The sequence below is a fragment of the Wickerhamiella sorbophila genome, assembly GCF_002251995.1.
Source record: "Wickerhamiella sorbophila strain DS02 chromosome Unknown contig2, whole genome shotgun sequence".
In the NCBI taxonomy this organism is placed as follows: domain Eukaryota; kingdom Fungi; phylum Ascomycota; class Dipodascomycetes; order Dipodascales; family Trichomonascaceae; genus Wickerhamiella; species Wickerhamiella sorbophila.
The window spans coordinates 1483007-1509703 of NW_020194005.1; the positions used below are offsets into that span (position 1 = coordinate 1483007).

The window sequence follows — 26697 nt, forward strand, 5'->3', positions numbered from 1 at the left end:
CAAAGCTACTTTCATCTAAAATATTAACAATCTAAAAGCAAGGTCCAAAGATTCTCAATTGCACAGAATCCGCACTACTTAATTTCCTCCAGAATCTCCTTCGCGGATGACTCGTTGTCGACAGCAATCTTGCCATTGAACCAATCAACCAGCGTGGGCCGCGGGATTCCCTCGGCTTCGAATTCCTTGCGATATTTCGGAGCTAGGCGCTCCAAATGGGTTAGTTGCTCCTTAGTCGGTTGGCGATCGTTCACCTCGAAATCAAAACGCCGGCTGGCATTGTCAGGATAGGTTTTCTCAATGTAATTGAGCAGATTGCGGCTCTTGGCAATGTTTGGGTTGTGGAAAAGAGTTACCACTGCGCGGACATTCTGGGCCGTCTTGAACATCGACATTATGAAACTGGGTGCTTAGGCAGCCGTAGCCCACAAAATCAATGCCCACACCGTTAAGCTCGTTGACCAAGTTGGTTGATGAGTTAGCGACAGCGCTGCAGAAGAAGCGTGAGACCGAAGAAGAAGTTGTGGAGCTAGCGAAAAAAGTTCTGCAGGACTCGATCGACGCCAACCAAGAGGTTTCAGAGCCCGTGGACGACGCTTCGACAGAACAGGCAGCTATTGTGGCAGCCCGCGCCATGGATCTGAAAATGACTTTACAGCAATTGCAGTATGTTCAGCAGGAAACCCTTGATACCATTGATAGCGCGTCTGCCGCTATTGCCCTCGTACGTAAAAGCGTTTATGCGTCTGTCGCCGAGTGGCCCAACACGGTAGAGGCTGTTGGCAATGACTATCGCGAGCGGATAACGGCAGAACAAGAAATGTACTCTGCGATAAAGCAGGAGCAGAGAAGGCTTTCTGGGAAGCTGAAAGTGCAGTTTGATTTACTGCAGAAATCCGTATCTTCGATATAGATATTTATTTATACGGGCTGGGCTCTGGTCGCTGGTCCTCTAACGGCATTTTCATTCGCACCCCCGCTAGCTTTTCCAAGTCGATTTCGGCAAATATCAGGTCATCAGACTCTGTCTGGGCCTCTGCGACTACTGTTCCCCACGGGTCAACTACAATCGCATGCCCATAGCTTTCTCTGGTACCCTCAGCATCATGCTTGCCCGCTTGAGCTGCATTTATAACGTAGCATTGGTTGTCAACGGCGCGAGCACGACTCAACAGGTGCCAATGGGCTTTGCCGGTGCTCACCGTGAATGCAGAGGGGTATAGCAGGATTTGGGCACCTTGGGACCGGAGGTACTGGCCATGCTCAGGGAAGCGAATATCGTAGCAGATACCAGAGCCGATTTGACCAATTGGCGATTCAAAAGGCGGCAAGACGGTTTTCCCAGGTTCCACAGACCTTGATTCGCGCAAAATAGGCCCGTTAGCCACGTCAACATCGAACAAGTGGATCTTTTGGTACATGTGCACTATCATGCCCTGGGGGTCTAACCACAACAAAGTATTTTTCACTCGTTGTCCCCCATCACAAGGCTCATGTACTCCCACAGAGACGTAAATGGGAGTTGATTCAGCTACTGCGGCCAGAGCTTTGCGAATCGCTGCCATGAACGGTGAGTCTTCCACGGCTTTGGCGAGCTCGACAGTCTCTGCAGCAGACTTGGCAATGTAGTCGCTAGCCTCGGGCAAAAACAATGCCTTGGCACCTTTAAGCGCAGCTCTTTTGATCAATTGAGCGGCAAACTCGCCATTAGCCCGTAAGCTGGCCGTCGACCGCATCTGTCCCACTGCAGCCAAGACCATTTGATAAGACACTGTTTCCCCAACTCCCTGTTGGACATTTTACTGATTTGATCGTGAAATAATGGAACCTCCTCACTTCGAACCTATACATACCACACTCAAAAATGGTCAAGAAGTAACGGTATTTGGATTAGTTGGCCACAGAGATAAAATTCCGCCTAGAATTCTCGACGTTTTGCATGAAATGGCCAATGCGGAGATTCTAGAAGGTACTACATATCCGCACGAAGACGATGAGATCTACGACCTCGAAGGGTTCTACAATTGGTGGTGCTCGAAATTTTGCGCAGTCATGGTCGCTGGCAGCTGTACAGAACTCACCGACGATGCCCAAGTTGTGGGTAGCTTCTACGTGAAGCCCAACTTCCCCTATGGTCGGAACCGACACATTTGCAATGCGGGGTTCCTGGTCAGTCCAGAGTTCCGCGGGACCGGCGCGGGCTACGAACTTGGCAAGATCTATCTCAAATGGGGTCCAATGCTGGGATACACCTACTCAATGTTTAATATGGTATTTGTTACAAATGTGGGGTCGGTGAAAATTTGGGACAAACTTGGGTTCGATCGGATCGGGCTGATCCCCAAGGCCGCAAAACTAAAAGGCTATGATGAATATATCGACGCCATTCAATTCGGTAAACAGTTCTAGGCTGCAACCGGGCCCCGGCCGCGCACGACCTCTTCTAATGCGACCAAACCAAATGACTAATTGTAACTTTTACCTCCCGGACTCAAAAATTTCCCCGTGCTCTCGGCCACGCATGGCATCAAATGGCAGTGGATGCAGAAAACACACTCGAGCCATCGCCCTTCCAGCAAGTGAGCCACCCGGTCAATCAAGCTTTAGATCGCTATACGGTGCTACTACGCGATGGTGAGACGACCGCCACTATTTATCCTATAACGTCGGCAGCGGAGCTACCGATTGATCTGCTGGTATTTTTATGTGACGAGTTCAATATGGAAATTGAACGAGGAGACACGATGCCATTTTATTCTCCTATGGGAATTGAAGCGTTCCAGAACTATTGGTTTAGCGGCGTCGTTGGCGTGATGCTTTTAGGAAGAACTCCCATCATCCATAATCGAAACCATTGGGAAAAAGAGTGCTTGGGCACATTCTTTTTGACGCCTTCATACCCTGATCGCTGTAAAAGTATCTGTACTGGTAACTTCCTTGTTAATGCGGGTATTCGAGGTAAAGGCATTGGCCGCACCATGGTTGAATGTTACTTGGATTGGGCACAGAGACTAGGCTACACATTCTCATTATTCAACCTCGTTTACGATACAAATATTGCTGCCCGGAGAGTGTTTGAAGTGTTGAAATATAAACGTGTTGGCCGCATTCCCTCGGGCGCTATGTTGAAAAATATGACGCATGCCGTTGATATTTTGATGTTGGGGCGCGAATTACAAGGAGCAAAACCTGACGAGGTGGGGGAAATGCGGTTTGATCGCATCAAATACTATCTTGAAACAGGAAAGTACCCACCAGACGCCGACAGGCAAGAGAAATCCAGACTGCGCTCTTCGTCGGCACACTACCGACTAAGAGACGGTCGCTTAATGCTCAAAGACCGAGAGGTGATTTCCGATCCCTCCGAGCAACTCAAAATTGTTAAAAGGGTCCACAATCTAAACCACAGTGGTATCAACAAGACTACGTCAATGGTCGCCGAACGATATCATTGGGCCCGCATAAAAGACACTGCTGCGCTTGCTATTCGTGATTGTGCACGATGCCGTGATACGAATCCTACGCGTAATAAGCGACAGAAGCCGGGCGATGACAACCCAGAGAACGTGGAGCCTGCGCCACCCTCTCTAGCTCTTGATGCAGATCTCCACGATGAGATTCTCAAATTCAACGCAGACGAAGGGATGGGCCTGCAAAGATTTTCGTATCGGCCCTCGTTCTCCGCCCAAACAGGAATTCCTGTGGACCCGGAAGTTCAATCCGCTTTTGATGAGCATGTTCACGAGGGCGAAGAGATCGCCATAGCCCGAGCGCTCATTCAAGCTAACGGGGACCGTATGTTCTGAACAAAAATGATATATATATCGTATGATGCATTCTAAATAAATACTATTTTAATAGCCAAACAAGGTTCTCCAAAAACTTGTTGGGGTTTCGCGCACGCGATTGAACTGTCCTTCAAGATGCTCGACTTTTGCGCCAAACTCTGCCACTGCTTGTTCGACTTCTCGGACTTTTGAGCCAATAATGTTGTACTCGTAGTCCAGCTTCGACATAAGGGCTTCGAGCTCGTGCATACGCACCTTGACTGCATACTCTTTGCGGTTAGTGGCGTGGACTTGATACTTCATGGTCTCGGTTTGGCGGAACTCGATGTTGACTTCAGAACTTCGACGTTCAAGCTCATGATCGAGTTCCTCGCAGCGCTTCGAGTCAGTGTTCAGCCGCTCGTAGACTTGATCTTGCAGTTCCCGGGCCTCTCGAAACAAAAGATGTAATCGGGCAGACGAGGCAGGCTTCTTGGAAGGGTGTAAAACATTCTCAATTACACTCACACTGTTTGCACGAGGACGCATAGCTCGCCGTCTAGAGCTGCTCTTGTTGAGTGCGCTATCGTCTCGTGTACCGATAGACAGGTTACCAGCGAGACGCCGGGGGCAAGGAGCCTCATCCTTTGGAACAGGCTTTTCAGTGTCATGAGGTCCCAGAGCACTGGTTGAAAGGGACGGTAGAGCTGGAACCAAGGCAGGAGCCGAAAGTGGCCCCAAACGAGGAGCAGGCTCCAAAGACGTAGTGCTGAAGTTCCCCATGAACGACAAGTCGGAGCTTTCATCACGCTTTCTAAAATCTTGACCGCGAGATTTGCTGCGTAAACGATTGACCAAGTTCAACTTGTTCTGAGCAAGCGCCTTGTCTTCAACGCGAAGAGAATGCAACGGCATTCCGGTATTGTGACAATAGTACTCTTCGCCAACTCCTGGGTCCGATACAGGCTCGTATTGAGAGCCACTGCCTTGCCAAAGATACTGAGAGCGAGCACCTTTAGCATTTTTCACTACAAACGCCATTAAATTGGAGTCTGCACCGGCGGATTTGGGGATTTTACGGGCCTGGGTATAGAAATCGTTTTGGAAATTCTTCAAACGATTTGCTGCGAGTTCAGAAAGTTTTCGAGTAGTTTTCTCGTCCAAAATGCCTGTCCGTGGCATTTTTTCTGTCTTCTGGAACTGTTTGATACAAGTAGAAAACAAGTTGGCGTCAAAAACGTCCTTGGGTGGCTTGTAATTGAGCGCAGACAATCGGCTTCTCATGCTGCTTAACCATCCAATAAGAGCAGCGACTGTTATTGAAAAATACTGAGGGTCGTTGATTGTAGGTGCGTCCATGAGTCGTTGCCCAAACTTTGTCCACCAATCGCGGGCCTTTGCCAGAGTGATATCGCACAAAAGACCATCAACATAATGTCCCTCCAAAAGTCCACTGTAGTACAGGGCCATTTGAACCATCACCACAATTTCCTGAGCAGCAAACTCAATAGGTACATCTAGATGGATCATGAAAATGGACCGGAATTTCGTCTCGGCCGTGGAACTAGGCTTCTCCAAAGCTACGGCAAGGCGGCCCATACACTGCAGCCTTCGCAAGTTTTCATTCACAACAAACAGTCTCATGGCGTCCTCATACCTCGTTCCAGCAGGCATTGGAATCAATGTCCAGCTCGAGGGCAACGAAGACAGATTCGTCACGAGCATCAAGCCATGTTCTGTTTCCTTTGGCAGTAGATGCATCGCTCCTAACGCATCGAAAATCTGGCGACTGCCGGCACCAAAGTTGTCCGCAATTTGTGGCATAAACACCGTGTTTGCCACCACAATATCCGAGGAGTTGCCCGTGTACGATGAGACAACGCCATTGACTTCACGAGCGCACACCCACTGTTCCACCAAGTAAGCCTCGTAGCCCTTCACCGCCACCCTCTTGGGACCCTGCGCACACTCGGGCTGCGATACAAGCGTGTCCGCGGTGTTCGAATCAATAAACAGGTACGCATTCATCGCCCAATTCTCTTCGCTGCTTTCCACTTCCTGATGTTACCTCACTAAGCTGCCAGGTGGATTCGTCCCAGCTTATCCGACTTGACCCTCGCCGAAGATGAGTGTTGGAGAAGAGCACATTTTTAGGTCGGCGCCAATGGCGCTGATTCAAATATATGTTGCTTCTGAGGTCTGCCGGGAGATTGTTGGCGAGCTCGCACAATTAGAGACGGTGCAATTCCGCGATCTCAACGACACGCAGACGTCGTTCCAGCGCACGTTTATTACAGAAATACGCCGCCTCGAGGCAGCAAAGCGCGGTCTGAACACGCTGATGAAGCAGCTCGAAGTGGCTGCCGTTCCTGCTGCTCCGCTGCCGGACGCAATCCTCGAGCAGCCGTTATTACCTCCCTCAGAGGTGGACGATTTACTAGCGGAGATTGAAGCAGTTGCTGCAAAAATAACCGAGCTGGCTAATTCCCGGACAACAATGGAGCACCGCCGAGACTATTTGCTGGAAAAACGCCAGGTTTTGCGTGCCTGTGAGCAGTTCTACTCTGGAACATCCGTTGCCGATCTCGACCCCGCGTCCTTTGACAAAGACAACGTCCCGCTGCTCGAAGCGGGGCTGTACCGGGGTAATGAAGATCCTTTGGTTGAGGACACGGAGGCATTTAACTTCAATGTGCGTACTTCTTTGCTGGCTGGAACAATTCCAAGAACAAAATATCTTGCTTTCGAGCGTATCGCGTGGAGAGTTTCCCGTGGCAATTTGTACATGACGCATTTCCCAATCGAGCAGCCTGTATCGGGCGTATATATGGATTCTTTTGTTTGTTATACACATGGTGACGCCACGTTGGCCAAAATACGCAGACTGGCGGAGAGTATGGATACTCATCTGTTCGACGTCGATGGCGACAGCGAGCTTCGGAAAATAGAGCTAGACACTACCAATGCCCAACTGACGGAAATTTTCAAGGTTCTGGATTCGGCAACGGCTCATCTAGGTGTCGAACTCGAGCTTGTTGCTAACCAGCTTACTACATGGCAGGCCATGCTGGCTAAAGAGAGCTTGGTGTATCAAACATTGAATATGTTCAGCTATGACGCCCACCGTCGTAGTTTAATTGCAGAGGGCTGGGTACCAAGAGATAAAATCGGTCTCATCCAAGCCACTCTTGCTAGAGTTGCTGAGCGTGAGGGCGTACGAACACCCTCAGTGGTCCATGAGATTCAAACTACGAGGTCTCCGCCCACATACCACCGCACAAACAAGTTCACCGCTGCGTTCCAAGCAATTGTCGATGTGTATGGTATCGCCTCGTATCAAGAAGTCAATGCTGCATTGCCGGCTATTGTTACTTTTCCGTTTATGTTTGCAATTATGTTTGGTGACGTGGGCCATGCCATCATTCTCAGTCTTGCGGCACTTTCGCTAGTACTGCGCGAAAATACAATTGCCAAAATGCGTCGTGATGAAATATTCGATATGGCGTTCAGCGGCCGCTATGTGCTTCTGCTAATGGGATTGTTTTCTCTTTTCACGGGGGTTGTGTATAACGACGTTTTCTCGAAATCAATGACAATCTTTTCTTCTGGATGGAAATGGCCAGAACACGCAGCGGGTGAAACTGTCTCGGCCAGCTTTACGGGGCACACTTATCCCTTTGGAATTGACTGGGCTTGGCATGGGGCGGAAAACAACCTGCTGTTTACCAATTCCTACAAAATGAAGATGTCTATTCTTATGGGCTTTTTGCACATGACTTACTCGCTTGTATTCCAACTAGTGAACGCTCTACATTTTGATTCATGGGTGGACGTTGTGGGCAACTTCATCCCCAGTGTGCTCTTCATGCAGAGCATCTTTGGTTACTTGGCGGCTACCATTCTGTATAAATGGAGTGTGGACTGGATTGGACAAAACAAGCCTGCCCCCGGACTGCTTGATATGTTGATCAATATGTTTTTGAGCCCCGGGACTATTGAACAGCAACTGTATCCTGGCCAGAAATTCGTGCAAGGCCTGCTTGTTCTTGTAGCACTTGTTTGCGTGCCATGGTTGCTGTTGTTCAAGCCATTGTATCTGCGACGGCTTAATACTTCTGCACAGCGTCAGGGGTATTCTAGCATGCAGGAGCAACAGCACGAAAACCAATTGTTTGCGCTGGAAGAAGATGCCGACGAGGAAATGATCATCCAAGATGCCCACAGCGAAGATGCACACGAGAAGTTTGAGTTTAGCGAGGTCATGATTCACCAGGTTATTCACACCATCGAGTTCTGTCTAAATTGTGTGTCCCACACTGCGTCCTACCTGCGGTTGTGGGCGTTGTCGCTAGCGCACAACCAGCTGTCGTCCGTGCTGTGGGACATGACGATCCAAAACGCGTTTGGTCCCACTGGAGCCAAAGGAGTCGTCACGGTTGTCTGTCTCTTTGCCATGTGGTTTGTCGGAACAGTTGTTGTGCTCGTTTGTATGGAGGGAACCTCTGCCATGCTTCACTCACTGCGACTTCACTGGGTCGAGGCCATGTCAAAACATTTCGAGGGCGAAGGCGTAGCATTCCAGCCACTGGAATTCAAAAGTCTACAGTCGCAGATCGAATAATATTTATACCAGCACCGTGCTGTTGCTATATATGCTACCATCTCCAGTTATTAAAAAAAACAACCTCTGTTTACTTTTTTGTCAGCACACCATGGAGGATAAGATCAACGATCTGATTCACAAGCCACCCAATTTGATTCAGGAAAGCTTGAAACAATTGAGATACCATGTTCTGATTGATGGCCTGCAGACCGATGGCTCTGGAGACTGCCACTACCGCAACTATGTGTGGACGATTCTGCTTCAAGTCGAGCTGCCCCCCGCAGAACAGTACCTCAAGCTTGTGTCGAGCGGGCCTAGTGATTCGGACGCTAAAATACACAACGATACATTTAGGACAATGGCAACGGACCCGATGTTTAAATCAAAGGTATCAGAAGAGGCGCTGGCTCGAGTTCTCAACGCCTATGCCACTGCTCACCCTGACCGCACTTATGTTCAGGGCATGAACGTCATAGCCGCTCCGTTTTTGTATGTGTCTCGTTCAGAGTCTCAGGCATTCACGCTTTTCAACCATTTTGTTCTTACCCGTTGCTCATTGTACGTCACACCCACCCTCAGTGGAGTGCACACTGGGCTCGATCTGGTCGATCTTATTCTCGAATTGACGGATCCACCTCTCTACCAGCATCTACGATCAAAGCTACTCACTGCAAACCTCTATGCATTCGCGTCAGTAATGACTTTCAGTGCGTGTACGCCGCCATTGAGAGAAGTGCTCGTACTGTGGGACATTTTAATGGCCTACGGTGCGCACTTGAACTTGCTCATGGTTGTAGCGCAATTGGTCATGATCAGAACTGAGCTGCTCAATTCAGATAAACCAATGTCTCTGCTCCGCTCATTTCCCCCCTTGAAAGCCCGCGATATCAAGTCTATGACCCTGGCTGTGCTTGAAAAAATGCCCGAACAAGTTTACGACATGATCGTGAGACATGCATGGGATCCCAAAGTGGGCCGGGAGCTCGCAGAGTATCGCAGAAGACGTCGAAATTAGTCCCTATGTATTTATTTATATGCACATATCAGCGGTTTGCCGTCAAATTCTATCCCGCCTAGCTGGTCTAGTGCTTTGGTGCAGTCCTCTGCCCTGGCAAAGCTCACCTGGATGTACGATAGACCATCTTTGGGGGACACGAATTGGATATCGACGACGGCACCGTGTTTTTTACAGGCCTGCTCGATTTCTCCGCAAACAGCTTGAGCACCCTCGGGAGCCGTCTGGTCAACGGCGTTGAACACAACCAGTTCAGTAGACGGCGGGGCCGGTGCTTTATCACAGGCCTGTTTGGCCATTCTCGCCAGCTGTTTAGATAGTGGGGGTTGACCATAACGGCTGTCAAAAAGTGGCGTCAATCCGTCTGTCGAAGCCGGACTCAAAAATAATTTGCTTCCCTTTAACTGCACGATTTCATCGGCTGCTGTGTCGCTATCCCCGTACCATGTGTTTGTGTTTGTATAAATATCGCCCTGCAATGCCGATACCACATTTGCGGGCCGTCCGAACTTGAACGGGCCAGGAGTTGCCAAAGCAATTGCAGCTAACTTGGCGTTCTCCACTACAAATGCGTTGCCCTGCTTTTCCACCGATCCGAACTTGGACAGGTACGAGAGAACTTCGGCATCCTCTCCATCACAGAGTAGTTTACGAATGCTCACACTTTGTTCCGGAACCAAATCAGGTAGCGAGGCAATCTTAAGAAGCTGTTTTGGCACTTGATCCGGCAGCGGACTGCCTGGAGCGATCTCCCCAGACAGTTTCAGCTGCTCAGTGCTTATTTCCTCGTACCCTTTGGCATGTATATCCCAACGAGATTTCCGTGGTCGCTCGGCCAGCCCCTGCGCAGTTTTGACCAGTTCTGGAGGCGCCAGGGGCAACGGCCGTTGACGGCGAGGAGGCCGTCGTTTTCGTCGATCCATTATGTCACAAGGCCCAAAGTCAGAAGAAGAAAAATAAATACATACACATAAAACGAAATAAATTAAAGTAAATAAATAGACGAATAACGCCGTAAACAGATAATAGCCCTACACAAATTAAAAGTCTACACCAATAACCATCAGCAGCAAAGCCATGCGGACAAACAGGCCGTAGCGCATCTGGCGGAAATAAGCGGCGCGGTGGTCGAAGTCGACCTCCTCGGCGATCTCGTTAACACGAGGCAAGGGATGCATGATACACATGTGTGTCTTGCACTTGGCAAGGACAGAGTTATCAACGCGGTAAACGTTCTTGTACTCCTCGTACTCGGCCAGATCGGCAAAGCGCTCCTTCTGGATGCGAGTGCAGTACAACACATCGGTGTCAGCCAGGATATCGTCAGTCAACACCTCGCTGATAGTCTTGATCTTGTTCGAGGCACGGAGCATTGCAAGGAGCTCTTGAGGGAGTGCAAGACCGGAGGGACACACCAACTGGACCTTGATGTGATAGTGGTCAAGCAACTGCACCAGAGAGTGCACAGTGCGGCCATGCTTAAGATCACCCATGAAAGTAATTGTCAGGTTGTTGACTGAGCCCATCTCTTCACGAATAGTGAACAGATCCAAGAAAGCCTGCGACGGATGCTCGCCAGGTCCGTTACCAGCATTCAGGACAGGAACAGACAAGTACTTGGTAGCGATATCCATCGAAGATTCCTCAGGGTGGCGCAGAACAACAGCATCACAGTAAGAGCTGAGAGTGCGCAGAGTATCTTGCAGAGTCTCACCCTTCTGGACAGAAGAAGTGTTGGAGGTGACAGTCACAACACTGCCTCCAAGACGCTTCATAGCAGCGTCGAATGACGCCGAAGTCCGAGTGGAAGGCTCGTAGAACATGGTGGCAAGAACACGACCCTTCAGCAGGTCTAGCGAGCCCTTGCGCTCAACAACAAGACGCATTTCCTGAGCAAGGTCGAACAGATCGTGCAAATCACGACGAGTGAACTGGTGCACAGAAACAACCGACTTGCGCAAGAATGGGTTGCGGCGCAAAAGGTCCTTGAGAACCTCACGAGATGCAAGCTCCCGACGCAGAACAGGACGATCACGGTCAGTGAAAGACAAACTGCGAGCTTCAGCGCGAGACTGCTCGGGACGAGCAACGGGGGTAGAAGGCTCGGCAGTAGCTTGCGAGGTATCCATAGGAGACTTGATTCTAGAGTCCATAATAGCCTTGCGAGAATCTGCCAGAGCTTTGCCAACAGAAGGACGATCCTCCATGTCCTGAGAGACACCAGCATCCTGGCCGAGGCGCTGCTCACCAACAAGGGAGCCCTCGAGCGCAACGACCTTGCCAGCAAATTCAACACGGTCAACGCTTCCGCAAAGGCGGAAGTTGTCCTTAGCAGCAGCCTGGATAGTAGCCCACTCAGCAAGCTCGCAGGGACGATCAAGATCGATTTCAACAGAAGCGTTGGTGAGCTCTGTCAAACCAAACACCTTGCGAGGGTTGACACTCATCTTAGTGATAATGTCCTGAGCTGTAAGATGGCCATCGCGAACAGCAGCAGAAAGCAAAGGAACAGCAAGCTTGATTCCAGCGACAGCAGAAGGAATACCAAGCACCTCACAAACCTGAGCAGGAACATGGCCGATGCTCAAAACATCAATTTCTCTGAGTCTGGCCCACAAAGCAGTCTGATCAGCGGAAGAAGGCAAGTGCTCCTTGGCAGCTGGAATCTGATCACCAGAGATAAACAGGGAAATAATAGAGACATCACAAGTCACCTTGAGACCACTAACGCGAGTGATCTGAATAAGCTTGAGGTCCTCCTCACGGCGGACGTTCGACACATGAACAGCACACTTGTAAAGAGAGGCGAGGAGCAGGACTGAAGCAAGGTTAGCACCACACCCATCGGTCACGATAGGCTTGGAGACGTTCCAGGTCTCAAAGTGAGCAGACACCTCGCTAACATTCTTCAATGGCTGAGCTGAGTGGAAAGACATGTACAAAGCACCAGCATCTTGAGAAAGAGTTCCAATCTGTTGAGAGTTGGACTCAGTTGCAGCAAGAGTAAGCAAGAAGTCAGTGATACCGATCTTGGCCAAAGTAGAGCGAGCAGCAGCGAGCGTGAAGCTGGAAGACAAGGCGCTATCCTCAGCAGCAGGAAGCATGACATTTGTCAAGAAACCGTTGGCAAGAGAAGTGTTGAGAACCTGCTCGATTTGATCAGGCTTGTTGTACGAAGGGACATAGCAGCCAACGTTGACCAGGCCACCAGGAATCTGAAGAACGGTATTAGAAAGCTGAGAGTCGATAGGAGAAACAGCAAAGTCGGGTTGCAAAAGGACGGCCTCAAACAACAGCTTGGCACACTTGACGTTGGTGACAAGAGGGACAGCGTAGTCGACAGCCATACGACGTGTGCGATAACCCTTAGACATGTAGCTTGCAGGACGACGAAAGCGGTTAGAAGATGGCAGATTGACATACAAATCAATCATGTTGTTAGCCAAGTACTGGGTGAGGGAGTACTCATTCTTCTCCTTCTCGTCATCGAGTAACTCGAGATATTTGGCTTCGACGCCATGCTCCTTGAGGAAATCGGTAGTACCAGCAGTAGCGTACAAGTTGAACCCATTCTCGTACAAACGACGAACAGTAGGGAGAAGCTCAAGTTTCTCCTTGTACGAACCAATGGAAAGAAGGATGTTCTTCTTGGGAGGCTTGATGCCTGTAGCGATCAACGACTTGAGATAAGCTTCGTACTTGTTGCGGCCGAAAGTGGCGACTTCACCGGTAGAAGCCATCTCAACACCGAGAACAGGATCAGCACCTGACAGACGAGAGAATGAGAACTGGGGCACCTTGACAGCGACGTACTCCTGAGGCAGATCCTTTAGGGGATAAGGCTCAACAGGGTTGCCTACAATGACATTAGTGGCCATCTCAATCAGATCAACACCCATAACCTTAGAAACGAAGGGGAACGAACGAGAGGCACGAACATTGCACTCGATAACCTTGATCTCGTTGTCCTTGGCAATGAACTGGATATTGTAAGGACCAGTGACGTTCAAAGCATTACCGATCTTGGCAGTAGCATCGACGATACGCTCAACAGTCTCAGGAGCAAGATCTTGGCAAGGAACAATCAAAGTAGCATCACCACTGTGGACACCAGCATTTTCAACGTGCTCGGAAACGACGTGCATAATCATTTGACCATTGACAGCAACAGCATCCATTTCGATCTCCTTAGCACCTTCAATGTACTTTGTGATAACAACGGGGTAATCTTGAGAAACCTCCACAGCCTGCTTCAGGTAGTTCTCGAGGTCATCCTGCGAGTAGACGGTGTTCATAGCAGCACCAGAAAGAACATAAGAGGGACGAACCAAAACCGGGTAAGAAACACGGTTGGCGAACTCCTCAGCATCGGCAATAGAAGTGAGCTCCTTCCACTCAGGCTGATCAACTCCGATAGAATCAAGCATACGAGAGAACTTGAAACGATTTTCAGCACGATCAATCATGTCGGGAGAAGTACCCAAAATCTTGACGTTTTGACGATGCAGCTGCAAAGCAATGTTGTTAGAAGTCTGGCCACCCATAGATACAACGACACCAGAAGAAGACTCGAGCTCGTAAATATCCAGGACACGCTCAAGGTTAATGACCTCAAAGTAAAGGCGATCAGCCTCATCGTAATCGGTAGATACGGTTTCGGGGTTGTAGTTGACCATGATAGTCTTGGTACCCTGCTGGCGCAAGGTGCGGACAGCACGAACGGCGCACCAATCGAACTCAACTGAGGAGCCAATGCGGTAGACACCGGAACCAAGAACCATTACACCGTGATCATCAAAATCGATATCATGAGTATCAGCGTTGTAGGTCATGTACAAGTAGTTGGTGTGAGCAGGGAACTCGGCAGCGACGGTATCGATACGCTTAACAAAGGGAGTAATACCCATCTTCTTACGCATATCACGAACACTGAGCTCGTTGGAGCGGATGAACTTGGCAATTTGACGATCATCGAAACCGAGCTGCTTGGCCTCACGCATGCGCTGCTCAGGAATGCTAGCGCCAGCGAAGGTGGTGAGCTGTCTAGCATACTCGATGAGGTAGTGCAGCTTGTTCAAGAACCACTTGTCAATACGAGTGAGCTGCCAAACCTGATCAACCGTGTAGCCCTTTTGGAAGGCATTGGCGATGGCGAACAGACGTTGGTCGCTGGGAGTCTGCAGCTCAGTGTCAATATCAATAGACATAAGAGCCTCAGTCTCACTGAAGCCGAGGTTGTGATAATCAGTTGAGCGAATGGCCTTTTGGATCGCCTCCTCGAAAGTACGACCGATACTCATGACTTCACCAACCGACTTCATCGAAGAAGACAGCTCCTTGGAAACACGAGTGAACTTCTTAAGATCCCAGCGAGGAATCTTAACAACGACATAATCAAGCGAGGGCTCGAAGCAGGCACAAGTGGACTTGGTGACGGAGTTCTGGATTTCGTTGAGGGGGATATTGAGACCAAGCTTAGCAGCAACGAAAGCCAAGGGGTAACCAGTAGCCTTAGATGCAAGAGCGGACGAACGAGAAAGACGAGCATTGACCTCGATGATGCAATATTCCTTACTGAAAGGATTAAGTGCATACTGGATGTTACACTCACCAACAACACCAAGGTGACGGATGACATTGATGGCGGTGGTACGCAGCATATTGTAATCCTCGTCACTGAGCGTCTGAGAAGGAGCAACAACGATAGAGTCACCGGTGTGGATACCAAGAGGATCGAAGTTCTCCATGTTGCAGACTGTAATACAGTTGTCGTAGGCATCACGAACTACTTCGTACTCAACCTCTTTCCAACCCTTCATGGAGCGCTCAACAAGAACCTGAGGAGAAGCGGCAAAAGCCTTGGCACACAAGTCGCGGAGTTCTTTCTCGTTATCAGCGAAACCGGAACCAAGACCACCGAGCGCATACGCGGCACGGACGATCAAGGGGTAGCCGATCTCATTAGCAGCGGCAACAGCCTCCTCAACATTGTTGGCAGAGGCAGACTTGGCACACTTCTCGTCGATCTCGTCCATAGCACGAGCAAACAGCTCACGGTCCTCTGTTGTGATAACCGTATCAATGGGGGTACCCAACACCTTAACGCCGAGACTCTCGAACTCGTCTTTCAAAGCGATACCAACCGAAAGGGCAGTCTGACCACCGAAAGTGCAGTAAATAGCATCGGGGCGCTCGTACTTGATGACTTTGCGGACAAAGTCAGGGTTGACGGGCAAAAAATAAACCTTGTCGGCCAAGCCCTTAGAAGTCTGGATGGTAGCAATGTTAGGGTTGATCAGCACCGTGTAAATACCTTCCTCCTTAAGAGCCTTGATAGCCTGGGAGCCGGAGTAGTCGAACTCACCGGCCTGACCGATGGAAAGACCACCGGAACCAAGAACAAGGACTTTCTTAACGTCAACACGGGGTGGCATGGTAGTCTTCTGGAAAGTGACGGGCTTGAGTGTCTTTGTGTTAGCAAAGTCGACAACAGTGTCCAGGAAGGTGTCGAATAGGAACTCAGTGTCACGGGGACCAGGGGTGGACTCGGGGTGGAATTGAACCGAGAAGAAGGGCAGCGAGTCGTGGTAAATACCCTCATTGGAGTTATCGTTTGCATTTACAAACAACTCATGCCAGCCCTTGGGCAGGGTAGCAGTATCAACGGCGAAACCGTGATTCTGGGATGTGATGTGGCATCGGCCAGAGATCAAGTTGGTAGCAGGGATGTTGTGACCACGGTTACCAAACTTGAGCTTCAAGGTGGAAGCGCCAGCTGCACGAGCAATGAGCTGGTGACCCAAACAGATACCAAAGACGGGAGTCTTCTTAGAGTCTAGAACCTTGCGAATACGCTCGACAAGATCAGACATCATGGCGGGGTCACCAGGGCCATTGGAAATGAACAAACCATCGAACTCGTCAAGCTCGGCCAAGAAATTGTAGTTGTAGGGGACTACTTTCAACTCGGCACCGCGCTTGACAAAGCAGCGGATCTGGTTGTATTTTAGACCAACGTCGACAGCCAAGATGCGAACGGGTTTGCCGTTAGCCTTGTTGCGAACAGAAACACTCTCGGGGACCTGGTATAGGGTAGACTCGGGCTTGGAAACCCGGGCAACAAGGTTCTCGACGTTGGGGTCGCGCCATTCGGGGACCTCGAAATTTGTGGGCCACTGAGCCTGTAGGGCGGGAACTGCGTTGTCCAGAGTGCAGATCCTGGCCAAAGTGGACCCACCGTTACGGATCACCTGGGTGAGTCGACGGGTATCGACACCGTAAATGGCAGGAATTCCCTCCTCTTTAAGCCAGTCTCCAAGGCTGGACTTGGCGAGGTAATGGGAATACTCTTCAGTGTACGAGGCAACAACCAAACCAGCGACGTGGATGCGGTTGGACTCAAAGTACTTGGGCAGCTGAGGGACCAGATCGTCAATAACCTTGCGGTCAGGGACACCATAGTTGCCAACAAGCGGGAAAGTGATGACCAGAATCTGGCCTTCATAAGACGGGTCCGAGATGGACTCAGGATAGCCGACCATACCAGTCTGGAAGACCAGTTCGCCGGCAGCCGCCTTTGAGGCTCCGAACGAATAACCTTGAACAGTTAATCCATTCTTAAGCTCCAGCGTGGTGAGTTTGTGGCTCTCATTTAACGGAGGAAAGATAGGCAAGCAGACTGACATGCTAATCGTTCCTCAGCGTATGGCTGAAGAAAAAGAACGAATTGGGTCACCAGCGCAGATTATAATCTGTGAAAAAAAAAAATTAAGCCCTAACCCTCTCGCCCGTTTGCGTTAGATGCATGAAAGATCGATGTCATGCAAAAGAGATGCTATTGGCAATTTTCTGGAGTATAAGTTTTACGGTTGTGTTCGGATACATGGATTTGACTTGTGTGCTGTTTTTTTCGTCTTTCTGAGGTGTTTATATGGGGTGTGCCATGAGGGCCTTCATGCGAGGTTGCCTGCATCAATTGCCGAGTGCCATCGGTATAAACGTGTATTTTACGGCGGAGCATGGCTCGGAATGTGTGTGGTGTCAATCTTATTGGCCTCCGGTAGCAAATCTTGCGCCTGTTTCCCAGGGTTGCGTCACGGTTTTTTTGGGGCGATATTCTGTGACAATCTGAGCACGCTTGAATTTGACACTCCCATAGCTTCAAAATAGCAATTAATGATAATAACGGTAGCTTTTGTGCACTTTGAACATGGAATTTGTCTCTTTACTGAAAAATATAACATCCCTCCAACACCCCTCGCGACCTGACAAAGTCGCCAAGCAGACCCCAAAGACTTAGTTAATTATGCGCTGGCTCGTAGGGTTGACGCTAGTTCAAGCAGTACTATGCTCTGTTCTAGGAGTTGACTTTGGTGCCGAGTTCACTAAATCGGCCCTAGTGGCCCCTAATATTCCATTTGAAATTATCTTGACCCAAGACTCAAAACGAAAAGATACATCGGGTCTTTTATTTAAGCCGGTTGATGGCGAGTTCGAGCGTGTTTACGGCACTACGGGGCATGCTTTAGTTTCTCGTTTTCCTCAAGCAGCATTCTACTATCTCAAGCAGCTTCTGGGGCTTCCAGTGGGACACGAAGGCGTTTCTTCATACCAGGATCTGAATCCAGGTGTCGTACTATCTGGAAGCACTCGGCAGTCTATTGACCTGAGTATTGCATCTGAACAGATTCCTGTCGAGGAAGCAGTTGCTATGACGTTTTCCGATATCAAGAGACGCGCACAGGAGCTGCTGGACCACAAGTTTGGTACTGGCAGCATCAAAGATGTCGCAGTAGCCATTCCTGGTCATTTGACAATGGATCAGCGTCGAGCCCTAGTTGATGCTATTGAGTTATCCGGTTTGAGTTTGATCTCCTTGGTTGACGATGGTGTTGCTGTGGCTGTTAACTATGCTTCAACTCGTCAATTCACCGAAGACAAACAGTATATCGCTGTCTACGACATGGGTGCTCAGTCAACTACCTCCACCCTTCTTTCTGTTCGTCAAGAAGGAAACAACGTGGTTATTGATGTGGAAGGCTTCGGCTATGACACCAATCTGGGCGGACATGCTATTACCAAGGTTATTCGGGATACACTTGTTGATGAGCTGTCCAAGGTGGCTAAGGTTTCAACCGTTGATTTGCGTACGCCAAAAATTCTTAATCGTTTGTGGCGTGAGGCCGAACGTGCAAAGGCTGTTTTGAGTGCAAACACAGAAACTCGAGTCCATATCGAGTCCGCTTATAAGGATTATAATATTGATTTGAAAATTGAGCGGGCGGTTCTGGAAAAGGCCTGCCAGGGATTGGTTTCTCGCGTCTCTGGTCCGCTACAGGACTCTTTTAAATTGTTTAACGGCGACCAGTTGCAAGTTGCGGACTTAGACTCCGTCATTCTCGCTGGTGGCGGTACCAGGTCTCCGTTCGTCCAGGCCGAAATCCGTAAAATGGCCGGGGACATCATTTCCAAAAATGTCAATGCGGATGAAGCTGCTTGCATGGGTGCTACACTCCGTGGCGTTGGTATTTCTGGTATTTTCAAGAGCAAAAACATCACTGTCGTGGATCGCTCTCCGTTCGACTATTCATTGACGGTTAACGGAGATAAAAAGTCTCTGTTCCCCACAGGATCCACATTGTCTTCGACAGCGCGTTTGAACGTTTCTGTGACCGACGAGTTGAAACTTGAGCTTATTGAAAACGGTTCGCCAATTTTGCAGTGGTCTATTCCGTCTATTTCTGAAGCGATTACCTACCTCGAGGAGAGCAGTAAATGCGTTGACGAGCCCACGGTTGACTTGAAATTTCAACTGGACAAGAATAGAATCGCTCAGCTGATGTGGTCCTCTGTCAAGTGTAACAAGGCCATTACCAAGACCAACGAGACAACGACCGAGAATGTTGAGACTCGTGAGTCTTCAAGATATTTACCTGCCACGCCCAAGTATATGGGTGCGACACCGCTGAGCTCTTCAGAACGTCAAAAACTGCTGTATCACATGAGCGTTCTTGACAAGGCCGACAAAGACCGCCAGCGGAAAGAAGGGCTCCATCACGAACTGGAGACTCTGCTGTATCGCTTGCGTGATCTTGCCCCTGAGCTTCCCGATATTCACTCTCTGATGGAGTGGATTGATGAGGGTAAAGGTACAATTGTGCAGTACGCTGAGAAGCTTGCCCATGCCAAGAAGATCCACAAGGATTTGAAGCCTGAAGCTGATCCTAAGCCCGAGTCTGAGCAAAAGTCTGAGCCCGAGCAGCAGGCGCAAAAACCTGAGTTGGATCTTGCAAAGCTATTGACGCAAGCAGGTATTGTCGTTGATAAGACTCAAGAGAACTGGCTTCTGCAGGCGTTTACGTCGGCCACCGCCGAGCAAATCGAAAACTTGAAGAAGCAACTACCTTCTCTCCCCAAAGATCTAGCCGAAAAACTCCTTGAGGTCATTGACAAACTGTCCCCTCATGACGAACTGTAGTGAAATAACCCAATAAACCAACCTCTTCCACTTTGCTGACTTATGCTCGTTTTAGCGGAGTTTGACGCCAACAAAGGCAACCAAGTGGTTTGGCAATCTGAGGCGGGCAATTTGAATGGAATTGAGTTCAAAATGCTTCCCAGTGGCCTGCACACACGTACGGAAGATACTATATACTTTAAGTACTGCGACCAAATGGGCTGCGCGGTTTACGGCATGAGGGGCAACACCCGGGAAACGGCCAAGTTCTACTCATTGGCGGTAGTCAGCGGGAGTCTCGAGTGGAACCAGGAGACCTTCTTACGGGACGCTTTGGAAAAGTTCCTGTCCATTGGCGATACAGATGTTCTGCCCAAACAATTGGGTGCCCCCGATCCCCGCTGCCACCCCGTGCTGGGAGCAGACTTGTTTTTGGGCCGATTTGGCCCTAGGGTGTTTGAATTGTGGAAAGCTGGACTTGCCAGAATGCGCATTCTGCTATTTGTTAATTCCTCGGTTCATGATGCCAGCAGGTTTGCCTACGTGCTCTCCCGAATGACCACGATTCCTAGTGATGTGCGTCACTTGTTACCAGAACACCGTCAGGCGCTACAATACACGGACCCCGAAGCTATTTATAACGTCACGCTCCATGATCTTGCGGACCTGCAGCAGTTGGAGTCTTTTGTGGCTTGTTCAACTGACGAACTTCTTACCCACAGTGCACAGAACGCCGCTGACATTATTGGAAGGCCTGACAGCGTCAAATCGCTGCTTTCGGGCAATAATTTAGAGCCCACATGGACTGATTCACACCGATTCTCAGTTATTGCTAAAGCGTTCGATGTTCCAGCCGAAAGCTCTGGCATCATGACAGCAGCGGCCAATGCTGCAGCTAATGGGTTGATTTGGTGGGCATCTGCGGGCGAAAGTGCTTCGCTTGATGCTCAAGAAGTTCAGCCACTGCTAGAGGCTTCTCCAGAGGGTGTGGCTGTAGTTGGCCAGTTTCAGAATTACACGCGCGGTCTCATACACACTTTCAGTCGCTTAGCCGAGGACTCGGATGGAGGCGTGATTCGAATCACAGCAGCAGATCTGGCAGCACTCGGACTCGACATTTTCTGCCGGCAGGACCGGGAGTTTCTACAGAGGTTTAGCCTGGTTTGGTTCGACAGACCAGTCTGGTTCACCAGCTGGTGCTGCTGTGTTTAAGTGCATAAGATAATTCTGTAAATTCTACATATCTACTTACTACCCTTAGCTGCTTCAAGTCGTTCACGCACGAACTCGGCAATCTCGTGATTTTCTAAAGGTGGGTGATTAGCGAGCCAAGGGTGAGCAAGTAGATCAGCATAAGACGCCCGGACTCGCGGATCTTTACAAAGACAGGCGGCCACGAACGAGCATGCTTCAGCACTGAATTTCTTAGGGTCCAGCTGAGGCGGTTGGCCCTCAACAATGGCCGAAAGCTGAGAGAAGATGTTGCTGTAAATCTCAGCCGGATATGGGTACACACCAATGGCCATTTCGATAATGCTGAGGCCAAGCGACCAGATATCACTCTCTACAGAGTACTCCGCAGCCTGCGCGGAGGCAGCATAATTGATACGCTCAGGAGCCATGTACGATTGACAGCCAATATTGGTTCGAGCAATCGAAGCAACAAGGTTCCCGCTTACACCGAAATCACAAAGCTTGATCTTGCCAGTGGTCGACGACGACAAGACGTTTGTCGGCTTGACATCACGGTGGATGATCTTGTGCCGCTCCTTCAGTTCTTTGAGGCCCAGCACGACGGAGCGAGACACTTCTCTCAGGTATTTTTCAGGAATGCCATTTTCGTATATTTGGTTCATCGAGCCACCATCCATATACTCTAGACACAGGTATACAGCACCCTCGACAAAGAAAGCGCCGTAGAAGTCTACCATATGTTCAGAATGGCAGCGGTGCAAGATATCAAGTTCCATGAGAATTTGACGGAACGAAGCCTCGTCGAGCTCTAAACGAATTTCTTTCATGGCCATCTCTACTTTTGTTGGTTTGTGCACTACCCGCGTGACGGTACCGTAATTGCCCGCACCTAGCTCTTCGAGAGGTTCGAGCTCATCAAGAGAGATTTGAAAAGACGTGCCGTTGCTGAAGTCAATTCCTTTAGAGTGAATCACTGCTTTGCCAGCAAAATTAAGTGACCCTGATTCGATATCAATATATTTTTGATACGCAAAAAGTTTGTTTTTGCGCTGTGAACGAACAGCTGGACCAACCATCGCTGCTGCCTGAGGCCCTCCTCCACCTGGAAGAGGTGGCAGCACTAAACCAGAGGGTCGCCTTCCACCCGAAACACGAGGTTTTGATGGTTTCAGAGATTCTTCGTTATTTTGACCATTAGGGCCACTTCCACCTCGTGCTTCACGCAATGAAAGTCCTGGGAAGCGGCTAGACATGCTCGATCCACCATGCAAGTTCATATGTGCCTTTTTCAAGGTTGTTGCAGTTGGAACTGGTAAAACACGCCCACTTGCACTAGGAGTCCGGTGAAGGTTTCCCGTTAGTGCACCGCCCGGTACCCCTGTCAAAGCTCCCGAGGGAGCTCCGGTAAGAGCACCACTAGGAATTGGCCCTGTCAATGAGCCACTAGGCATGGCACCTGTCAAAGCGCCTCCGGGTACATCAGTCATAGCACCAGTTGCTACATTGGGCATGCTGGCGGGACGGGCAGGCAGTGGTCTATCACTAAGATTTTTATCGGAAGCAATGGATTGATGTGAGAGAGACGAGTCGTTTGAAGTGTCCAAATTAAGGGGATGGTGAGGGCCCGCCGGCGGGTCACTCAACTCAACACGTCGTAGCTCTGCGGTTGGGGTCGTAACCGGCGAACTTACCGATGAAGCCGCCTCACTGCTGGAATCGGATGGAATGGGTGTGGTGAGATCAACGTTGCTATTACTTGCCGTTGATGCAGTCCGGTAGAGCGAGGGAGTACGGCACATGGACGGCTTCCGGGTCATACCCCTGGGTTGAGAAGTGCTTGAAGCCGTGCGCTTGAGACGGGACGATTGCAACGCGAGAACACGCGCCTGCATTTCAGCAGCAAGTCCACTCATCATCGAAGATGCAGCCGGAGAGCCCAGAGTGCTGTCCGGAGAGGACAGGGCCTCCACGCTGGATATAGATGAAGCGCTTTGCTTGCGGCCGACATCAGTACATAACTTCAGTGAATCGTTCGAGCCGTTACCGCCGAGCTTGAGGTTTTGTAGGCCCGTAGTTGGCGGCAACTGCTCGTCGTTTGACATGCTCTCTGCTGTCAAAAAAGTCGGAATAGTTTCTTTCCTCACGGTGGGGAGATGCAAAGTCTGTCTGGCCAATGTAACCTAGTCCTGACGATATCAACCTGACAATGGATAGGTCAGAGAAAGACTAGCTTTTAGGATTATCACGATCGTGCGCTTATCACCTGGGTGTTCTGGAGTGAGGCGTATTCTGCGATCTCTAATTATCCGAAGCACAACGATATGTGGTTTGTCAGCCTTAGCCGTCCGCACCATCCAGTTGCTGTGGATTTGCTTCTGATACATGCATGCCAATGTGTAAGGGTTCGGGTTATGGCATCTGACAATCAGACTGCAGGCGTGTAAAGTCGTAAATTAAGTATATACATGCAATAACTAACTAGACATAGCTCTTTGTGTGCGCTGACGACGTCTACTGTCTTGAGACCGGCCTGACAAGGAGGTCAACGTCGGCCGCAGGCGGCTGGCTGAGGTACCCACCCGGCGTAGCCTGGATGCAGTTGTTTCGACGCGAGAGGACCAGTTATCAAGAGTGTTGCGTTGTTGAAGTACAGTGGGATGTCTTGCAAGTGTTTGCTGAACTTCGTCGAGCACTTCAACATCACCACCTTTAAGAATAATCGATCGATCAATCCGATATGGCAGACCCCGGTGGCGGCCGCGAATCATCAGGGCCATGATAACAAGCTTGCCCACCGTGCTGAACTGTGAGCTTAAAGATGCTGAAGTGGTTGGAAAGCCCATTGACATTCCCACTGTGCCATAGGCAGACACAACTTCGAAGAGCACGTCAAAGAATGGGATCTCATTTCGCTCTATCTTACCGGCTTCACAAATAAGAACCAAAAATAGCCCCAACACAAGATACCATAAATCGTGCGAAAGCTGTCTTTGCATATGCGACAACATCGGGCTAGTGGGCGCAGACGACTTGGCTGATTCAAGCATGCTCCTTTCTTCAGCATTGATATCTTCCTCATCTCCGTAAATACCCAGAGTTTGTTCTTCGTAAACGTTGGTTTTACGAATCGAAATAGCCAACGGATAGACCGAAATGTACATGAGGATAATGTACGAAAATTTCACGGCGATATGCAGATCAGGCAACGGCAGAATAGAAAATCCTGCAATACGAGTGCAAACGCTCTGTACAAAACCACACATAACTCTGTAGTTCATTGGAATATCTGTAAGAGCTGATCTTCCGAGATCGAAAATAACGAACAAGATAAGGTCCACAACGTTGAACAAGCATAACACCAGAAAAAGTAGCATGGTGGTGCCTGAAGGAAATAAAAGCATGAAACAACGACGGGGATGGTCTAATAAAAATGCCAGCGTCTCATGCATACGACCAAACGGAGGGGTCAATTTGAACATAATCCAGATTACCAGACGCAGTCCTACTGGCACGGCTGTGTTGCCGAACATGATAAAAATACTCACCAACAAGGGGATATATGCGGTCCTTTGGAAAATAGTGAGCGAGTCGCCAGAAAGTGACATTCCCAAGTTACAGAAAGATGAGACCGCCAAAAATGCAGAGTGCCATCCAGGCGACAAGTCCTGATTTTCAATTATATCCTTGTAGTGTTTCCGTGCGTATGTCCAGGGAACAAACATGATCGTCGCCACGATAAGAAATCCCAAGAGGTATCCACTAACAATCATTAGCAAAAGGCGCAGTGCACGGTGCTCAACACCTCCCAGCTCATCTTTCTGTTCTCTAGTCAAGCCAACGAATGTGGAGTTACGCCCAACGGTGGGCGTCCATGATAAATAGTTTGCTGTCATTGTTCGCCCAGTACTTCGTAAATCGTGGATACTAGATCTGCGAGAATGGATTGTGCTGTTCTGACGAAGTCGTGGGTCCATTGGCGTGCTGAAAGAAGGCCGTCTGCGTTGCGCCTCGTTTTCTTCATCAGGGTGGGGTTCGATTGAATTATGACCCTCTGACGCTCTCCTTACGACGCCAGCAATGCCTCTAGCTTCATCCAGCTCAATGTCTCGAGGGCTCTTGATAATAAGGGCCGGCCCATCATCTTCATCGAGATCCTCAGCATTAGGCTGGCTTTTCATCATTCTTAGAGATCGGAACATGTCCTGGGTATTATATTCACGACGCGAAGGCATTGGCAAGTCACCGAACCGAATGTCTCTGTCAGTGGGCGGGTGCTGGTTTGTTGTTGTTTCTGAGCTGTTCGTCAGGACTGGGTCCTCGAGACCAACCTCTTTTTCCTCATCACTCGGCGAAATATCGGAGCTGTTGTCTGCCGCCTGCTGGGCCCTCGCCTTGGTAGCTGCTCTTCGCATCTTGGACTGCCGTTTCGACATTTCGGCGATGTTATCAAACTTTTTCTCGAACCAATGCAGCCGTGCCACCACCACCGCACCGTTGATCACGAGCGGATGAACCAAAATAGGCACAATGTAAGAGACGACCTGTTGATAAACTTTCATGTCTGCTAAGGGAATTGTATTAAGGCCTGTGTTTGTTGAAATTGAGACCGCCTGGAAAAGTGCGTTGGTATAGGTCATGTCTTTTTGTGGGTAAATGATGATCGATGATATGATGGACATCGAAATGATATAAATATAGTGTAGGCCAATAAACGACTTGAAAAATCGCACCCACCAGTAGAAAATTGCTCGCACATTGTCGGAGAGCCAGTGCCAGGACAACCAGTACATGTGGTTGTAGTCGTACCATCGCGGCCTCACATACTCCTCTTCGGTATCAGAATCCTGGTTGTGGTCTTCCATTTATTATGCTCCAATAACACCGACGATAATGTTCTGCTTTCAAGTAAAAAGTGCCTTCAAACCCAGCGGGCTAGTAATATTAGCAGCCTTATAAGTCTGTCTTACGTACGCCAGGGGGAAAAAATCGCACAGTAAGCCAGGTTCAAAGCGTTAGGAATTCTGCTTCTGCAGCACTTTTTTCGACGGTGACTGAATTGAGCAATGAAAAATGTGCGGCTGATGGCACCGTTTGCTATGCATTGTAGTGAGTGTCAGCACTTTATATACAAAGGCACCAAGTTTAATGCTCGCAAGCGGATCACCGACGAATCGTACCTGGACATCGCAGTGATCAGTTTCACAATTCGATGTCCGCGGTGTGCCAACGAAATAGTCTTTAAAACGGACCCCAAAACTAGCGACTATATAGTAGTCAGCGGTGGTGCCCGAAATCTCGAACCTTGGCGGCAAAAGGAGCTAGAGGACGAAACAGTGGAGGAGCGTCTGGCCAGACTGCACGAAGAGGCCAAGTCCAAGCCGAAGGACGCTCTCGAAGAATTGGAGAAATCCACAAATCAATCAAAGCTGGAGTCTCAGCGAGACCGAGAGTTGCTGGTCGCCAAGAAGAAGGCAGATATGGTTCAGGCTGCAGCGGCAAGGGCTGCGCTTGGTCCGGCACAATCAGATCTCAAAACTGTAGATTTGAAACGCGCCCGCCCGGTGCCTGTTCTTGCGACAACCATGAAAAAGAAGAAAAAGTCTCTTGGGATTGTCAAAAAATAATTGTAAAAATAACTTATTAGAGCCCGGCTCTCTATCTC

The 26697-nt window shown here is 49.5% G+C and overlaps 15 protein-coding genes across 15 annotated transcripts; 8 read left to right on the forward strand and 7 right to left on the reverse strand.

Annotated features, from left to right (window-relative positions):
- Nucleotides 1-74: 74 nt before the first annotated feature.
- B9G98_04125 (hypothetical protein) lies at nucleotides 75-395 on the reverse strand (the record flags this gene model as incomplete). The annotated part of the gene is made up of 1 exon (XM_024810682.1): nucleotides 75-395. One exon carries the CDS (start codon nucleotides 393-395, stop codon nucleotides 75-77), a length of 321 nt encoding a protein of 106 aa, XP_024666450.1.
- A 41-nt stretch (nucleotides 396-436) lies between these two features.
- Nucleotides 437-913, forward strand: B9G98_04126 (hypothetical protein; the record flags this gene model as incomplete). The annotated part of the gene is made up of 1 exon (XM_024810683.1): nucleotides 437-913. One exon carries the CDS (start codon nucleotides 437-439, stop codon nucleotides 911-913), a length of 477 nt encoding a protein of 158 aa, XP_024666451.1.
- Nucleotides 914-917: 4 nt separating this feature from the next.
- B9G98_04127 (putative hydrolase nit2) lies at nucleotides 918-1760 on the reverse strand (the record flags this gene model as incomplete). The annotated part of the gene is made up of 1 exon (XM_024810684.1): nucleotides 918-1760. The coding sequence occupies one exon, from the start codon at nucleotides 1758-1760 to the stop codon at nucleotides 918-920; it is 843 nt and encodes a 280-aa protein (XP_024666452.1).
- Nucleotides 1761-1821: 61 nt separating this feature from the next.
- Nucleotides 1822-2409, forward strand: B9G98_04128 (L-azetidine-2-carboxylic acid acetyltransferase; the record flags this gene model as incomplete). Its single annotated transcript, XM_024810685.1, has 1 exon — nucleotides 1822-2409. The coding sequence occupies one exon, from the start codon at nucleotides 1822-1824 to the stop codon at nucleotides 2407-2409; it is 588 nt and encodes a 195-aa protein (XP_024666453.1).
- A 122-nt stretch (nucleotides 2410-2531) lies between these two features.
- On the forward strand, nucleotides 2532-3806 carry B9G98_04129 (Protein SPT10; the record flags this gene model as incomplete). The annotated part of the gene is made up of 1 exon (XM_024810686.1): nucleotides 2532-3806. The coding sequence occupies one exon, from the start codon at nucleotides 2532-2534 to the stop codon at nucleotides 3804-3806; it is 1275 nt and encodes a 424-aa protein (XP_024666454.1).
- A 48-nt stretch (nucleotides 3807-3854) lies between these two features.
- On the reverse strand, nucleotides 3855-5795 carry B9G98_04130 (Protein STB2; the record flags this gene model as incomplete). Its single annotated transcript, XM_024810687.1, has 1 exon — nucleotides 3855-5795. The coding sequence occupies one exon, from the start codon at nucleotides 5793-5795 to the stop codon at nucleotides 3855-3857; it is 1941 nt and encodes a 646-aa protein (XP_024666455.1).
- Nucleotides 5796-5892: 97 nt separating this feature from the next.
- Nucleotides 5893-8388, forward strand: B9G98_04131 (V-type proton ATPase subunit a, vacuolar isoform; the record flags this gene model as incomplete). The annotated part of the gene is made up of 1 exon (XM_024810688.1): nucleotides 5893-8388. One exon carries the CDS (start codon nucleotides 5893-5895, stop codon nucleotides 8386-8388), a length of 2496 nt encoding a protein of 831 aa, XP_024666456.1.
- A 91-nt stretch (nucleotides 8389-8479) lies between these two features.
- B9G98_04132 (Cell division control protein 16) lies at nucleotides 8480-9385 on the forward strand (the record flags this gene model as incomplete). The annotated part of the gene is made up of 1 exon (XM_024810689.1): nucleotides 8480-9385. The coding sequence occupies one exon, from the start codon at nucleotides 8480-8482 to the stop codon at nucleotides 9383-9385; it is 906 nt and encodes a 301-aa protein (XP_024666457.1).
- Nucleotides 9386-9396: 11 nt separating this feature from the next.
- Nucleotides 9397-10308, reverse strand: B9G98_04133 (hypothetical protein; the record flags this gene model as incomplete). Its single annotated transcript, XM_024810690.1, has 1 exon — nucleotides 9397-10308. One exon carries the CDS (start codon nucleotides 10306-10308, stop codon nucleotides 9397-9399), a length of 912 nt encoding a protein of 303 aa, XP_024666458.1.
- A 117-nt stretch (nucleotides 10309-10425) lies between these two features.
- On the reverse strand, nucleotides 10426-17070 carry B9G98_04134 (Protein URA2; the record flags this gene model as incomplete). The annotated part of the gene is made up of 1 exon (XM_024810691.1): nucleotides 10426-17070. The coding sequence occupies one exon, from the start codon at nucleotides 17068-17070 to the stop codon at nucleotides 10426-10428; it is 6645 nt and encodes a 2214-aa protein (XP_024666459.1).
- Nucleotides 17071-17690: 620 nt separating this feature from the next.
- Nucleotides 17691-19862, forward strand: B9G98_04135 (Heat shock protein 70 LHS1; the record flags this gene model as incomplete). Its single annotated transcript, XM_024810692.1, has 1 exon — nucleotides 17691-19862. One exon carries the CDS (start codon nucleotides 17691-17693, stop codon nucleotides 19860-19862), a length of 2172 nt encoding a protein of 723 aa, XP_024666460.1.
- A 38-nt stretch (nucleotides 19863-19900) lies between these two features.
- On the forward strand, nucleotides 19901-21053 carry B9G98_04136 (Uncharacterized protein ANR2; the record flags this gene model as incomplete). Its single annotated transcript, XM_024810693.1, has 1 exon — nucleotides 19901-21053. Exon 1 carries the CDS (start codon nucleotides 19905-19907, stop codon nucleotides 21051-21053), a length of 1149 nt encoding a protein of 382 aa, XP_024666461.1. The 5' UTR covers nucleotides 19901-19904.
- A 32-nt stretch (nucleotides 21054-21085) lies between these two features.
- B9G98_04137 (MAP kinase kinase PBS2) lies at nucleotides 21086-23137 on the reverse strand (the record flags this gene model as incomplete). Its single annotated transcript, XM_024810694.1, has 1 exon — nucleotides 21086-23137. One exon carries the CDS (start codon nucleotides 23135-23137, stop codon nucleotides 21086-21088), a length of 2052 nt encoding a protein of 683 aa, XP_024666462.1.
- A 372-nt stretch (nucleotides 23138-23509) lies between these two features.
- B9G98_04138 (Low-affinity potassium transport protein) lies at nucleotides 23510-25897 on the reverse strand (the record flags this gene model as incomplete). Its single annotated transcript, XM_024810695.1, has 1 exon — nucleotides 23510-25897. The coding sequence occupies one exon, from the start codon at nucleotides 25895-25897 to the stop codon at nucleotides 23510-23512; it is 2388 nt and encodes a 795-aa protein (XP_024666463.1).
- A 201-nt stretch (nucleotides 25898-26098) lies between these two features.
- On the forward strand, nucleotides 26099-26659 carry B9G98_04139 (Pre-mRNA-splicing factor cwf16; the record flags this gene model as incomplete). The annotated part of the gene is made up of 1 exon (XM_024810696.1): nucleotides 26099-26659. The coding sequence occupies one exon, from the start codon at nucleotides 26099-26101 to the stop codon at nucleotides 26657-26659; it is 561 nt and encodes a 186-aa protein (XP_024666464.1).
- Between the last annotated feature and the right edge of the window lie 38 nt (nucleotides 26660-26697).